This window comes from Kryptolebias marmoratus, linkage group LG13 (genome assembly GCF_001649575.2).
Source record: "Kryptolebias marmoratus isolate JLee-2015 linkage group LG13, ASM164957v2, whole genome shotgun sequence".
NCBI lineage: Eukaryota > Metazoa > Chordata > Actinopteri > Cyprinodontiformes > Rivulidae > Kryptolebias > Kryptolebias marmoratus.
The window spans coordinates 6,772,031-6,784,848 of record NC_051442.1 but is presented as its reverse complement, the minus strand read 5'-3'; the positions used below and the strand labels follow the sequence as shown (position 1 = coordinate 6,784,848).

Sequence of the window (12,818 nt, the reverse complement as noted above, 5' to 3'; positions counted from 1 at the left end):
ATTTAATAGGATCATTAGCACTTTTGGATATTTAAACAGCCAACAGATGGGGTCACACACCTTTGTCACTGTTAATTTATGGGTGGGAAGCTGAAAAGTTTGGGAACCACTGCTGTAGACCACATGTGTGAAACTCTGTTCCTCAGGGCTCGCTCTCCTGCATGTCTTAGATGTGTTCTTGCTTTAAAACACCTGCTTTAAATGAATGACTTGTGGACTTGCTGCTGGAGAACTTGATGGTTTGGTGAGGAGGTAATTAAACCATTTGAATCAGGTGTGTTGGAGCAGAAAAACCTAAAACTTTCAGGACAGTGGCCCTTGAGGCTTGGAGTTTGACATACATAAGTAGGCAGGGAGGGGTGATTATGTGCATGCCTTGTGTGTCTGGTTTCCCACCTTCCCCCTGTTGTTTTTGCAGGAAGGTAAGTTCTTAGGTTTGTTGACTCAAGTTCTCCTCCTGTTGAATCTGCCTTTTGGATCCTTTTACTCACCACACCATGACGACAATAAAGATTTATGCAGGCAGTTTGCATCAGTCTTTATCAGGTATGATAACTTCTAAAGAAATTAAGTTCTACCAACAAAGTCCTCTTAATTAGAAAAAATAATGTTTTCCACAATTGGGAAATAGTATTGCCACTCATAATCATATCTATAAAAGCAAAATATAGAGATCGTGGCAGTAGGTTGAATCAACGTTGCAGCTTCAAAATGGAGAAATCCTGCATCAAAAAGACATTTTCACTACCACTGATGCTTATGAAATGTTAGTAAGCCATTCATCGGCTTGATAGAATATATATAATATCAATTCCAAGAAATGAAGTAAATTCAATGAGAGTTTAAATTTATGATTGTGGCGTGAGCTCAGCCTGGTTACAAGGAGGAAGGTGATTGTTTCACTCCTCGTGTGCAGGAAACGTGAGCAAAACACTTGTATGCCTGGGGCAATTCTCACTTTTTTATTCTTTAATGGTGTCTGATTGGAATGAGTAGGGCACTCATTTTGTCTTGTTCTTCACACCTGTTTACCTGCAGGGTTGGAGGAAACTGGTTGTCAGCAGGAAAGTTCAGTTAAAGTTTAATTATACTTATTAACACTTGTTTATTAAGACTTGACGATTTTAAGCAACGTGTTAAAGTATAAATTTTTGTTTCCTGGAAGGTTTTAGATTGTTCATTTACCTTGTCCTTTTGTGCAGTATTAGAATGTAATTTGTACCTTTTTGTTCTTTAGCTGCAGAATTGCAGCATTTAAGCCGGCTAACTACATTAGTATCACGTGGGGAATTAGTTGTCTTTATTTTTGTAGTTGTTCTGTCTCTAATTTAAAAAATGTTCAGTGTCTAACGGTAAGTCTTGGTGTGCCTAAACTGCAACATGATTGTTAAATGCAGTAAAGATAGTCATGTGGAAACTTGTTCACCCGTTTTTTTAGACCGACCTGATTTTTGAAAGTGTCTGCTCCTTTGCACTGAGGGGCTATGACCTGAGCAAACGACAGAGTGTGAAAAGAGAATTTTGTCCAACCTAAGGAGCACAAGTGTTTTAGTTTGCACAGACTTTAATATGCATTTCGGCAGGAAATATGTTCAAGTACTGCAACGGCTTGCATGTAAGGCCAACTGCAGAAAGATCAGGGGAGACATTCATGCTTTAAGGAATATTTTCATTGTGTGGGAAACAGATTCAAAGTTAGGCACTTTGAGAACTGTATATCAGACAGTGAGAAACATGAGACAACAAAGAAACACGATTTAACACCTCTAACATGTTGGTATTTGAATCCTGCCAGAAGGGAGTGAGAGATGTTTGCCTGGAGGCTTCTTGACACCCACTGCAACTAAACTTATTAGTTCCCAGCAATAGAGAAGAGCATCCAAAGGTCTTCTGGTGTTACCCCAGATAAACCCAGTAATCCTTATCATCTGTCACCATCTGTATGACACAAATGTGATGCATCATATTTGTGCAGTTATGGCTGTTTTCTGTCATGATACATCAAATGCTTGCCAGATTTCTGAATGTTCTTGTCGTGTTCAAGGTCCCCTATCGCTGTCAGTGTCTGCTCACCTCTGCCAGAGGAAGCTTTTGAACTACTCTCACTGTTCAATATAAAGACTAGTTTTGATCTACAATGGGTTTTTTTCTTTTGTTTGTTTATTTTCATTTGTCTGAAACAGCTAAGTATCTCAAAATATGCCAACCATAAAAGTAAAGAGAGCATCAGTTCCTTCCAGCATGACAAGTCATGTGGAAACTTTACTCACCCAGTGGGCAAGGCCTGTTATTAATGTATTGTTCTTCCTACCCTTTTATAGTCGCTTTTAAGGCTTCACAGCACTCGTGTATGGTATATTTCCATGTTACTCAACATGAGTTGAGTAATAAACTGACTTACCATTCAGAAGGAATTCATTGTTGTTAAAAATCTAAAACTCTTGTGTGAAAGTTGGTGAAACTGCCTAGGGGCTGGGTGGCAAGACTGCAGTGTGTTTTGAGATTACATGACTTCTATCATTTTTCTCTCTCAGGCAACAACTTTTTTGTCATATTTTTTTCTCATTGAAAATATATTTTTTTTCTGTTGTTACGATATTCATCTCAGCTGTCAGTTATTTAAACCAGACAAGTTAGATTTCCTGTTTGACATATTATTTTTTAAAAATCTACATTTCTAATTCCCTTTAACACTTTGTGTTGTCTGACTTTCATTAAAATATTTAATGTGTTGTTTTAAACACTGAATTTGTTTTCTTTTTTATGGGACTGATCTAACTTAAGTACATCTGTATCTTTCACATGCTGTATTCCAGTATAAGTACAAGGTACAGCATATTCACTGGAACATAAATGTCAGCAACCCTTCTGCAAATAATTTACAATGTTTGTTTTTTAACATCATATCATTTTGCAATAAATTAGGTATTGACAATGTATTACTTGTGCTTTAGTAGTTTTAAAAAACATATTTTTGGGATTATAAAAAAAGGAAATGTGGAAGTCTTCACATTTAGTACTGTTACAAAATACACATTGATGTGTATTTATATCACTTTCATTCTCTAAGCTTAAACTGTAAAATGGCTTGTCTCGTGAAGGGACCCCTTCTTTTATGACCTCTGACCTACACCTACCAGCAGCTGTTCTGTATAAAAGGTCATTCTGTTATGACTGAATCTTGGTATTGCTGTGATAAATTGTTTTCTGTGGCTTCACACATTTGGGATAGCTTATCAGCAGGGACAGAATGTTCTTGCACTTCTTTTAAGACTAAAAAAAAAACATGATGAGATGTTCCTTCATTTGTTCCTTTGAAATGTGTTGGAAAATGAATGTCAATGATATATATATTCATTTATCTAATAGGAAATTAATTAGGTTGTTTGACATTTTTTACCATTCCTTATCATTACAGGAGACAGTCCAGTAATCCTACATAAGAGAACCTCTTTTAAATAGAAAAGATAAACTCTGTTTATGCAGATCTCAGGTTCTGACCTTGTCAGAATCCAGAGCGGCTAGCTGTAATTTGACATCTCTTGACGTCTTTTTGCTCCGTTGTTTTCACGAGTTCAATTGTCTTCATCTTTGTTTGGTCCCCTCTCATCTCCCCTCATCGCATTTTGCTTTACCTAAGTTTAAAGCATCAAAATCATTTTAAAAGCCAAGATCTTAGTGTTAAGGTTCTCCTAAATATCTTTCATGTGATGTGCAACAAATCTTTGCAACAGGACTTGTTGCACACCTTCAACCTCTTACATTTTAGAATTGTTTGATCTCAGAATAGACAAGTATGGACCCAGATATTAAAGTTAATATTTTCTTTCAAAGATTCAAAACTTCATCAAACATTGTTTTATGAATTTACACATTTAAAAGGATTTGAAAGAAATGTTTTCAAATTTTTTGTTAGTTTGATTTTTAACCTACATCCCATTCATTGCCTAAGATATTATTACTATTATTATTATTGTTGTTGTTGTCAAGACTAATCATGTGTCCTGACATTCTTACCAGTACTATTATCTTTGTTTTGATAAGAACTCAATAATTTACAATTTAAATACAATGAGTCAATGAAGCTCATTTCTTTATTCATGTTATGTTATTTCAAGATTTAAAGAACCAAGTACTTAATGATAACTTGATTTTCTTCATCTGTTGGTTTTGCTGTGTCTGAGGAAAGGGCAGATCATTCCCCGCCCCACACTTTTTTTCTCTCACTAACACCCTCCCAGACACACTTCGGTAAGCAATATTCAGCTTAAAACTCCGCTGTCCCAGTCAGCAGCTGTTGTGTACACTTGCTGCTGACTCATTACAGCAGTTCGAAATTAACCTTCAGCTTGACTTTTCCTGTTCAATCTTTCCCGCATTTATGGACGGAGGAAAACTCTATTTTTAGAAAACTACAACTTTGTAGATTTAAGATGAGCATCGGGGATGGAAAAGCAACAGTCTGCGTGCCAAATGAATGCAGCAAGAAGCCTGAAGAGGTGGAAAAGGAACGGGGTCAGTGGGGGACCAAAGCTGAGTTCATCCTGACAGTGATGGGGGCCATCATCGGACCTGGGAATGTGTGGAGGTTCCCCTATCTGTGCTACAGGAACGGTGGAGGTGAGGGGTTTCCATAAAAACTTAGCTCTTTTACAATCATCTCCTCCTTCATTTAAAAGGAAAAAAAAAAAGTTTTTTATCTTGCAGGTGTGTTTTTTATCCCATACTTCTTGTTCATGTTTACCTGTGGAATTCCCCTGTTCTTTCTTGAAACTGCGTTGGGACAGTACACCAGCCAGGGCGGGATCACATGCTGGAGAAAGATTTGTCCTCTTTTTCAAGGTAATTTAATAAAAAAAATAATAAACCAAACAGTCTTTTAAAGGGAAAATATTATATTTTTAATGCACTGTGGGGAACTGGCTGAAGAATAACTCTTCTAATAAATATAGCATGATAGTCAAGTTTCTACTAAAATGTAGCCAATATTAAACTTTCTTCACAATGTTTAGTTATTACAAAGACTCAACAGTGCCACTGATTATATTCTCTTATTCTACCGCAGTTTTGTCTTGTGCACACAAAATAAAACAAAAGGAAAGAAAAAGGAGTGTCACTATGATTCAGGCTCTGCACCTTGGTGTGAGGCGATTTATACCTGCCTAAGACCCACAAGCATTAGAAACTTGGAATTGTTGTTTATAAGAGACTTGGAACAAATCTTGACTGCTTGGATATTACAATATCTACAATATTGTAGCACTGAAGATTGGAAGCTCTTTACTGTAAAGGTGGTCGTTGGAAAGGCCGTGGACTATACTGTTAAACTACGGATAATTACTGTGTGGTCTTGTACTCTTAAGTTACGTGACATAACTGTTAGGAAGCTTGTGACTTTTGTGGCAGTAAAAAGCAATAGGTGGTGCTGGAAACTTGTCTTGTTTTGTGTATTTATTACAGAGAAAACCTCATAATGTGAAACACTGTCAGCTCCAGTGTTTAATGAGAACGAGACCTCCAGAAGACAAGAGGCAGTGATATTTATATGATCTGAGAGAACAAATTAAATCTTTATCATCAGTTGCGATTAGAAAGGCACAATCCTCAAAACAGAAAACCAGTTTAAACCAGAAACTGTATAAGTGGCCTGTAGAATGTACCATCAAATCTTATTTTACGTGATGTGTTTCAGTTCTTTTAAAAGCACTCTTATGAACAATTAAAAACCAACCCAAACAAACGTGTTTATTTTAATCATGTTCTCTATATCAGAGAAGAAAGAAGTTGATTTGTTCACTTAAACCAAGGTGCAGAATCCCTGAGTTGTTACTTGATGTCACTTATTTTCAATTATTTTTCACGCAGAAGTGATCAGAAGACGATAATGTTCCTAATCAGGACCTCAGTAAAATACGTTATGTTCTATATGAGCTCATTAGTTTTTCTTCTGCTGTCTAAAATGTGACACAAAAAATACAATAATGCTTAATTTTCCTTCCACAAATCAATTTGCACAAATCCATAATCACACCTATTGCTGAGCTGTGGATTTTTTTTTTTGTGTGGCACAAAGTGTTCAAGTTTTTATTTTATAACTATTTCACATTTGTTTAGGAGTGACTTTGACCTGACACTTATGACCCAGAGAATGTTGACAACATTTTTTTAGTGCACTGTTCTCATACATATTGTGTTTTTTTTCCTTTTATTCTCAGGCATTGGCTATGCCAGTCACCTGATCATCATTTTCAGTGCAACCTCTTATATTATGATCCTTGTGTGGGCATTCTTTTACCTCTTCTCATCCTTCAAGTCAGATTTGCCCTGGGCCACATGTGGGAACGACTGGAACACAGGTAGTTTTTCATTATTATGTGTGTACAGTTTGATCTGAGCACTGTTTCTGTGTATTATCCTGAGAAATGTTTTGTTTCTTAAACTAGACTCATGTTTTGACAACTCTCAGAATTTGAGCATAAAATCCAGACTGAACACAACTCTTCCAGTTTTGGAGTTCTGGCAGTAAGCACAAAGTCACACATTTCTTTGCTTGCCCTTCTCACTCTTGTCTCAGCCATCCCCTCACACCCCTTTGCCTCAGCTTCGCTCTCATTCGAACTTTTGTTCCCTTTCCTTCCGTCTCTCATTCAGTCACGAACCCTTTCTCTCCCTTTCACCATTTCCACTCCTCTCCTCTTTTGCTCAGACGAAGAGTTTTGAACATCTCGGGAGGCATCGATGAGGTGGGCAGCTTGAGGTGGGAGCTGGTCCTGTGTCTCCTTCTGAGCTGGGTCATCTGCTATTTTTGTATCTGGAAGGGAATCAAGTCGACAGGAAAGGTCAGATATATGAAAACCCATCAGCAATCTTGAACATTTCACACATATAGAAAATTACAGAACACACATATGAGGCCTAATGTCCGGCACCATCTCCCTGCGACTGTCAGGTGGGTAAAAAATGGAGGGATATGAAACAAGAGGGAAGAATATTAGGAGAATAGTGTGAAAAAATTATTTTTGTCCAAGAACTGACAATATTTATTGTTCCTCCAAGTTGTTTTGATTGTCGTGTGATAGGTGTAATTTAACTTTTTAGATATTAAATAGAAATTGTGAGTGTTTGGTTGCATTGGGGTAGATTTGTAAATCTGTAATATTGACTTTCATCGGTGAAGTGTCTGAGACATTTAATCTTTTAGCACACTACTTATTTTGTAAGACAGCAGATGTCTCCTATACTGTATGTATAGATCCCTGCTGCAGTTGGTGAGTTAGGAATAAGTAATTACCCCATTTAGGATGGGGTTAAAGTGAAAGTTAGGTTATTGTGGCATTCATCTTTCATCTTTTTAAAAATGCCATGAGGGGGATATAGATTGCAGCCCATTTATTATTTGCCATCACCACACCAAAATCTGTCTATAGTTGTGTGGGTGGCAGTGGCTCAGGAGGTATGAGTTTGTCCTGTAACCGGAGGGTTGCTGGTTTAAGCCCCTACTCCATCCGTCTTAGTCTGGCAAGACAGACGGAGCGGGGCAAGACACTTCACCTACCTTGCCTCCTGGTGGTGGTCACGGTGGCGCCGGTCTAATGGCAGCTTCACTTGTAGCTTACAACCATCAGTGTGTGTGAATAGCAGAATGACTGATTGCAGTGTAAAGTGCTTTGGGGTCCTTGGATTTTACAAGTGCAAGCCATCTACAACCAAATTAATTCAATATATATTCACACACATATAACCCATTTCCTCTCCTCTTTTTATTCAGGCAGCTTACTTCACTGCCACCTTCCCCTTCCTTATGCTGTTGGTTTTGCTCATACGAGGGGTTACCCTACCTGGGGCAGTGGACGGGATCATTTACTACCTCAGCCCTGATATCTCTCGCCTCTCAGACCCCCAGGTAAGATGTATTCAGTGCTTGAATCAGATCTGCCCTGTTGTTGACAGAGACATTGTCATGAACACAAACATGGCTTTATTCCATCTTTTCAGGTGTGGATGGACGCTGGGACGCAGATCTTCTTCTCTTATGCCATCGGCCTTGGCTTCCTCACGTCTCTTGGGAGTTACAACACTTACAACAACAACTGTTACAAGTGAGGACAGTAAATGTAGAACAATGAAATTCAAGATATGCATCAAACAGTCATAGCATTATGACCACTGCCAGGGTAAAACAACATTAGTTATCTTATTCTAATAGCACTTAGGAGTTGAAGAGACGCTGGTGTATATTATCCAGGACATGGTAATCTAAGAGTTTTTAAACAATGTGACCAGACTCCTTGTTTTGTTTGTTGAAGATCGTTTTCAAGCCAACTGAAAGGTGCAGAGTTTCAAGCTTTTAAAACTGAAGTGGTTTGATCGGTTTATGCAAGCTGAACCCACATGCAAATAACTCTCCTCTGCTCACTCCTGAGGGTTGTTAGGGTCTTTGCTGGCCTGGTCATATGAGAGATGTTTTGGTCACAAACATAAAGATGCATTTGCACCTTCATTATTTGATGTCCATGGTTAGATTACAATGATTCCTTTATCATATTGATGTGATGGATTATTATTTGAGACATAATTTGTCAAATTGTCACAAACTATCTTTTTTTCGCCCCCAGAGACTGTTTCTATCTGTGTCTGCTGAACAGCGCCACCAGCATTGTGGCAGGTTTTGCCATTTTCTCTGTTTTGGGCTTCATGAAAAATGAACAGGGTGTGGACATTTCTGAAGTTGCAGAATCAGGTACAGAATCAAGCTCCATGTGTTTTCAGTAATTATTTGCCATTTGTTTGTCTCACTTTGTTTCGTTTAGCTCTGTGTATCCACCTTTAAGTTAGCGCTGTCGCCTTACACTAAGAAGGTCGCAGGTTCGCTTCCCAGCCTTTCTTGGAGTTTGCATGTTCTCCTTGTGTGCATGTGGGTTTTATTTTTGGTGTATTTCAGATTTCTCCCACAGAACTAAAACATGCATGTTAGGTATATTGGTAACTCTAAATTATTCCTAGGTGTGAGAGACATTTAGGCCTTCTGGGCAAAACCAATGATGCTTTAAGTCTAACTTTTGTCTATTGTTTAGAAAGTATTCAGTATTATGTAATAGTATTTAGTTCTAATGCCTGTAATTTAAATCCATATTACATAATAATGCCTAATTTGTCATGTATGTTTAGGCCCAGGGTTGGCATTTATTGTCTACCCCCGAGCTGTAGCCATGATGCCCATGCCTCAGGTGTGGTCAGTGTGTTTCTTCTTCATGATCATTCTGCTTGGACTGGATAGCCAGGTGCCAATCAAAGTCTTTCTGAAAAATTGAACCAAGAAATGCAAAGAAATACACATCTAATTGTTCTTTCATCATTTGTTTCTTCCCAGTTTGTTGGAGTAGAGTGTTTGATGACATCACTGGTCGATCATTTCCCTTCTTATCTTCACAAAGGCTACAGACGTGAGCTCCTTCTGCTTGTTATTTGCTGCGCCTGCTGCTTGCTCGGGCTCTCCTTGGTCACAGAGGTCTGTACGCACCAAGCAATACAGAAATGATCAACTTTATTGCACTTTGTTTGCCTGTTCTGTAAACTTGAATTCTTTAATATATGAACCTTAGTAATTTCCTAAACAAAATTATGACCACATCTATTAAATAAAAGGGGATTCAAAAGTATTTGTTTAAAATTCTGTACCTTTGCCGTTTATGACAGGTAAACCCATTTTAACTTTTATTTGAAAAGCAAACAAAAAAGAAAGTTATTCATACTAATAATTCTTTGTCCAACAATCACTACTGTTGCATTGCCATTGTTCTCACTTACAGGGAGGGATGTACCTTCTCCAGCTGTTAGACCATCATGTGTGCAGCGGCACCACCCTGCTCCTCCTCTCCTTCTGTCAGTCTGTCAGCATTGGATGGGTTTATGGTAAGTCGTAAACATACTGTGTACAGCAAGCCATGACTTCCTTATATTGAGCAAAAATCTTCAGTTTTTTTTCTCTGTCTCTCTCTCTAGGTGCAGATCGTTTTCATGACAACATCACAGACATGATTGGTTATAGTCCATATCCATTTATGAAGTACTGCTGGCGTTACATCACTCCCCTTGTCTGTTTTGTAAGCAAAACAAGTAATTTGCCGCTGTCTACTTTATGTTCATTTTATTTCATTGGTTTATGAATATGTACCTTTTCCTCCCTCCACCAAAAAATATGAACTATCAAAATTATAATAGTTGTAGGTGAAGATGTGGTGAGTTCAATGAGAATTGACCTCAATATGGTCTTAATTAGTTTATATAATAAAGTTTGGACAAGATAAATCAAATAATTTAAGATTTTGGACATTGCAAAACAGTCAAACTGCTCAATTGTAATCAGATATAAAAAGAAAAGATTTATGCTTTTGATGTTTATGCTCCCTCCTTTTTTATAGTTAACGTCTGCCATTCAAAAATTTGTACCTGTTTTTTTTTAACACTTATGAGAATAATTTTCTTACTTTTCTGGGATTCAGTTTCTTCTGTTTTCAATTTGACATTAATCCTTGTCGTCTCCCCTCTTCTCAGGGAACCTTCATCTTCTCCATCGTCAGATATTCTCCTCTGATGTTCAGTAACACTTACGTTTATCCACTGTGGGCCAACATCTTGGGTTGGTTTATAGCCACGGTGTCCCTTTCACTCATCCCACTGTTTGTGTTACTAAAAATATTGCAAGGAGAAGGCACTCTTCGACAGGTAATAAGATCCTTTGTTGGAAAATGCAGTGTAAAGATACCTGGTCTGTTATTTGGAGTTTTCAGAATATCCTCATTCCCGATAACTCTTTGTGTTTCTTTCCTCAGCGTTTCTTATTGCTCTGTCAGCCTGTAGCCGACTTGAATCAGAGACGTGCGCCTTCTGCTCAAGAAACCTCAGAGCTCAAACCTCTGAACTAAACAGAACTGATTTGGTTCACACCAACAAATAGTTAAGCTGAGAGCTACACTGAGGCAACTCAGGTTCATGCTCTGTGGAGGAAACAGCCATCAAGATCAATGATTTTATCTCAAGTAATCTCAATGTAAACAAATATATTTTTAGACAAAATGTAAATGTTTTATATAGTTATATTCTTTGGAAAAGTTTAATATTTTGGATGGTTTTGTATCCACACTTTGTGGTCACATTTGTCACTGTTTTACCATTAGCCAGTTGTAGTCAATAACAAACAACTTTCCTTTTGAGATATGATATCCTATAACTAATTTTTGATCAATTCACCCACTCCAACAAACAGCTTAAACAACTTGAATTCTTGATACTGTAGTATATGTAAAAGGATAAAATGACAATGATTTATTAGTAACTTTTGTCAAAGAAAACAAGTGGCATTAAGTATACTGAAAGCACTTTAAGGAAAATGTAATCTGTCAAATTTGGGTTGAGGATGTTGTATTCCTCTCGAGTTCTTACATCATTATTAAATCCTTTATACTTCAGGACAGTTGGAACTTTCTTTCTTATGATTTGGAGTAAAATATTGCCACCTACAAATCCAAAAGAGTAATTAGTTCACAGTTTATGTGATCACATTTGCTATATGAAATATCATATTTTCATAAAGTAAAAAATGCCTAATTTTTCTCCTTAAAATGAAGCGGTCTACAGCAGACTACCTAAAGACATTTGCACACAAACTATTAAATCTGTCTCAGTCAACAGGTAGGCATATAAAAGTTCACTTTCATTTTCTGACAGAGCAGATGCCCCGATGACTTTAGACCTTGTTCAGAGTAAATAATTGTTCTTTGTTGTGCTGTTGCTCAACCACATCCCCCTATCACCAAGAGTTCCCCAACGTGTCCATGCATGATCGCTGTAGTTACGAAGCATTCCAAATTAAAAGCTCCCCGACATGCCCAGGCCTAGCAACTTGTGCAACAGATGTGTGAAGACAATTTATGAGTGTTACAATTACTGTATGTATAACCCAGCAGGTGTTTTAGTCACACATGCTGTTTTAGAAAACAGCATTTAGTAAACTTAGGCAAAGTGAGATATTAAAAATAAGATTTTTTTTTTTTTTTGTAAATCACATCCTCTGTGCTGAAGAGGAGAGGGACCATCCAGCCTGTTATCCATGCTCAGTTTCAAAGCCTACCTCTCTGATGGTATGGGGGTGCATAAGCGTCTCTGGTATGTGCAGCTTACACATCTAGCAAAGCACCATCAGTAAACAACAGTATATACAGTTTTTAGAACATCCACCCAAAAATAACCCAGGGCTGCTGAACAGCTACCAACCTACATAAGACAAGACCGGGACATTCCCATCCAAGAACTCCAGCAGTCTCCTCGGGTCCTACACTCTGACTGACTGCTGTTAAAACAATATGTGTTGCTGGCATAAAATTCAAAATAACATTATTATTTCCTAAAAATAAAACAATTTCTCAGTTTCGACTGTTGATATTTTTACCATGTTCCGTTGTGAATAGAAAAAGGGTTTATTCAATGTTGCAAACCACAGCATTCTGTTTTTATCTACATTTTATTGTGCCAACTTTCTTTTGGAATTGGTGTTGTATATAATTGTAATGACAAATGAGCTTGTTTGTTATATGATTTAATTGTTTTCTCTTTCATTCAACTTGTCTAAGTACAAAACGTTTATTTTTTCATTCTTATTTGGGTATGGTGCTTGAATGTAATTTCTTCGAAAGAGTTATGTCTTTGTGTTAAGTGCGAGGGAAAATAAATAAGTTTTGCATCTGGGCACGTATTGTGTGTGCAAACTTTGTACCATAAATCTAAAGACTTTCTAAAGACTATCGTGAGTTTTGGCCAAA

The 12,818-nt window shown here is 37.4% G+C and overlaps 1 protein-coding gene across 7 annotated transcripts; it reads left to right on the top strand.

Annotated features, from left to right (window-relative positions):
• The first annotated feature begins 4,252 nt into the window (after positions 1–4,252).
• On the top strand, positions 4,253–12,744 carry LOC108238951 (sodium- and chloride-dependent betaine transporter). Of its 7 annotated transcripts, none has more exons than XM_017421334.3 (14): positions 4,254–4,620; positions 4,693–4,842; positions 6,216–6,356; positions 6,444–6,522; positions 6,707–6,839; positions 7,769–7,903; positions 7,996–8,099; positions 8,616–8,740; positions 9,169–9,281; positions 9,371–9,508; positions 9,810–9,912; positions 10,003–10,103; positions 10,555–10,725; positions 10,833–12,744. In XM_017421334.3, exons 1-14 carry the CDS (start codon positions 4,434–4,436, stop codon positions 10,923–10,925), a joined length of 1,773 nt encoding a protein of 590 aa, XP_017276823.1. In that variant the 5' UTR covers positions 4,254–4,433; the 3' UTR covers positions 10,926–12,744. The 7 variants fall into 7 exon arrangements, with proteins under 7 accessions (XP_024862808.1, XP_017276823.1, XP_017276825.1 ...); XM_017421335.3 differs by having other exon boundaries at positions 4,255–4,620; positions 4,708–4,842; XM_017421337.3 differs by having other exon boundaries at positions 4,440–4,620; positions 4,788–4,842.
• The last annotated feature ends 74 nt before the right edge of the window (positions 12,745–12,818 follow it).

Bases quoted from the DNA above. Each gene is read 5' to 3' on its own strand.
- LOC108238951 (XM_017421334.3), top strand. From the start codon at position 4,434: ATGAGCATCGGGGATGGAAAAGCAACAGTCTGCGTGCCAAATGAATGC. The intron at 6,357-6,443 runs GTAGTTTTTCAT...TTCTTAAACTAG, and splicing joins TGGGAACGACTGGAACACAG to ACTCATGTTTTGACAACTCT. The intron at 10,726-10,832 runs GTAATAAGATCC...TTCTTTCCTCAG, and splicing joins GAGAAGGCACTCTTCGACAG to CGTTTCTTATTGCTCTGTCA.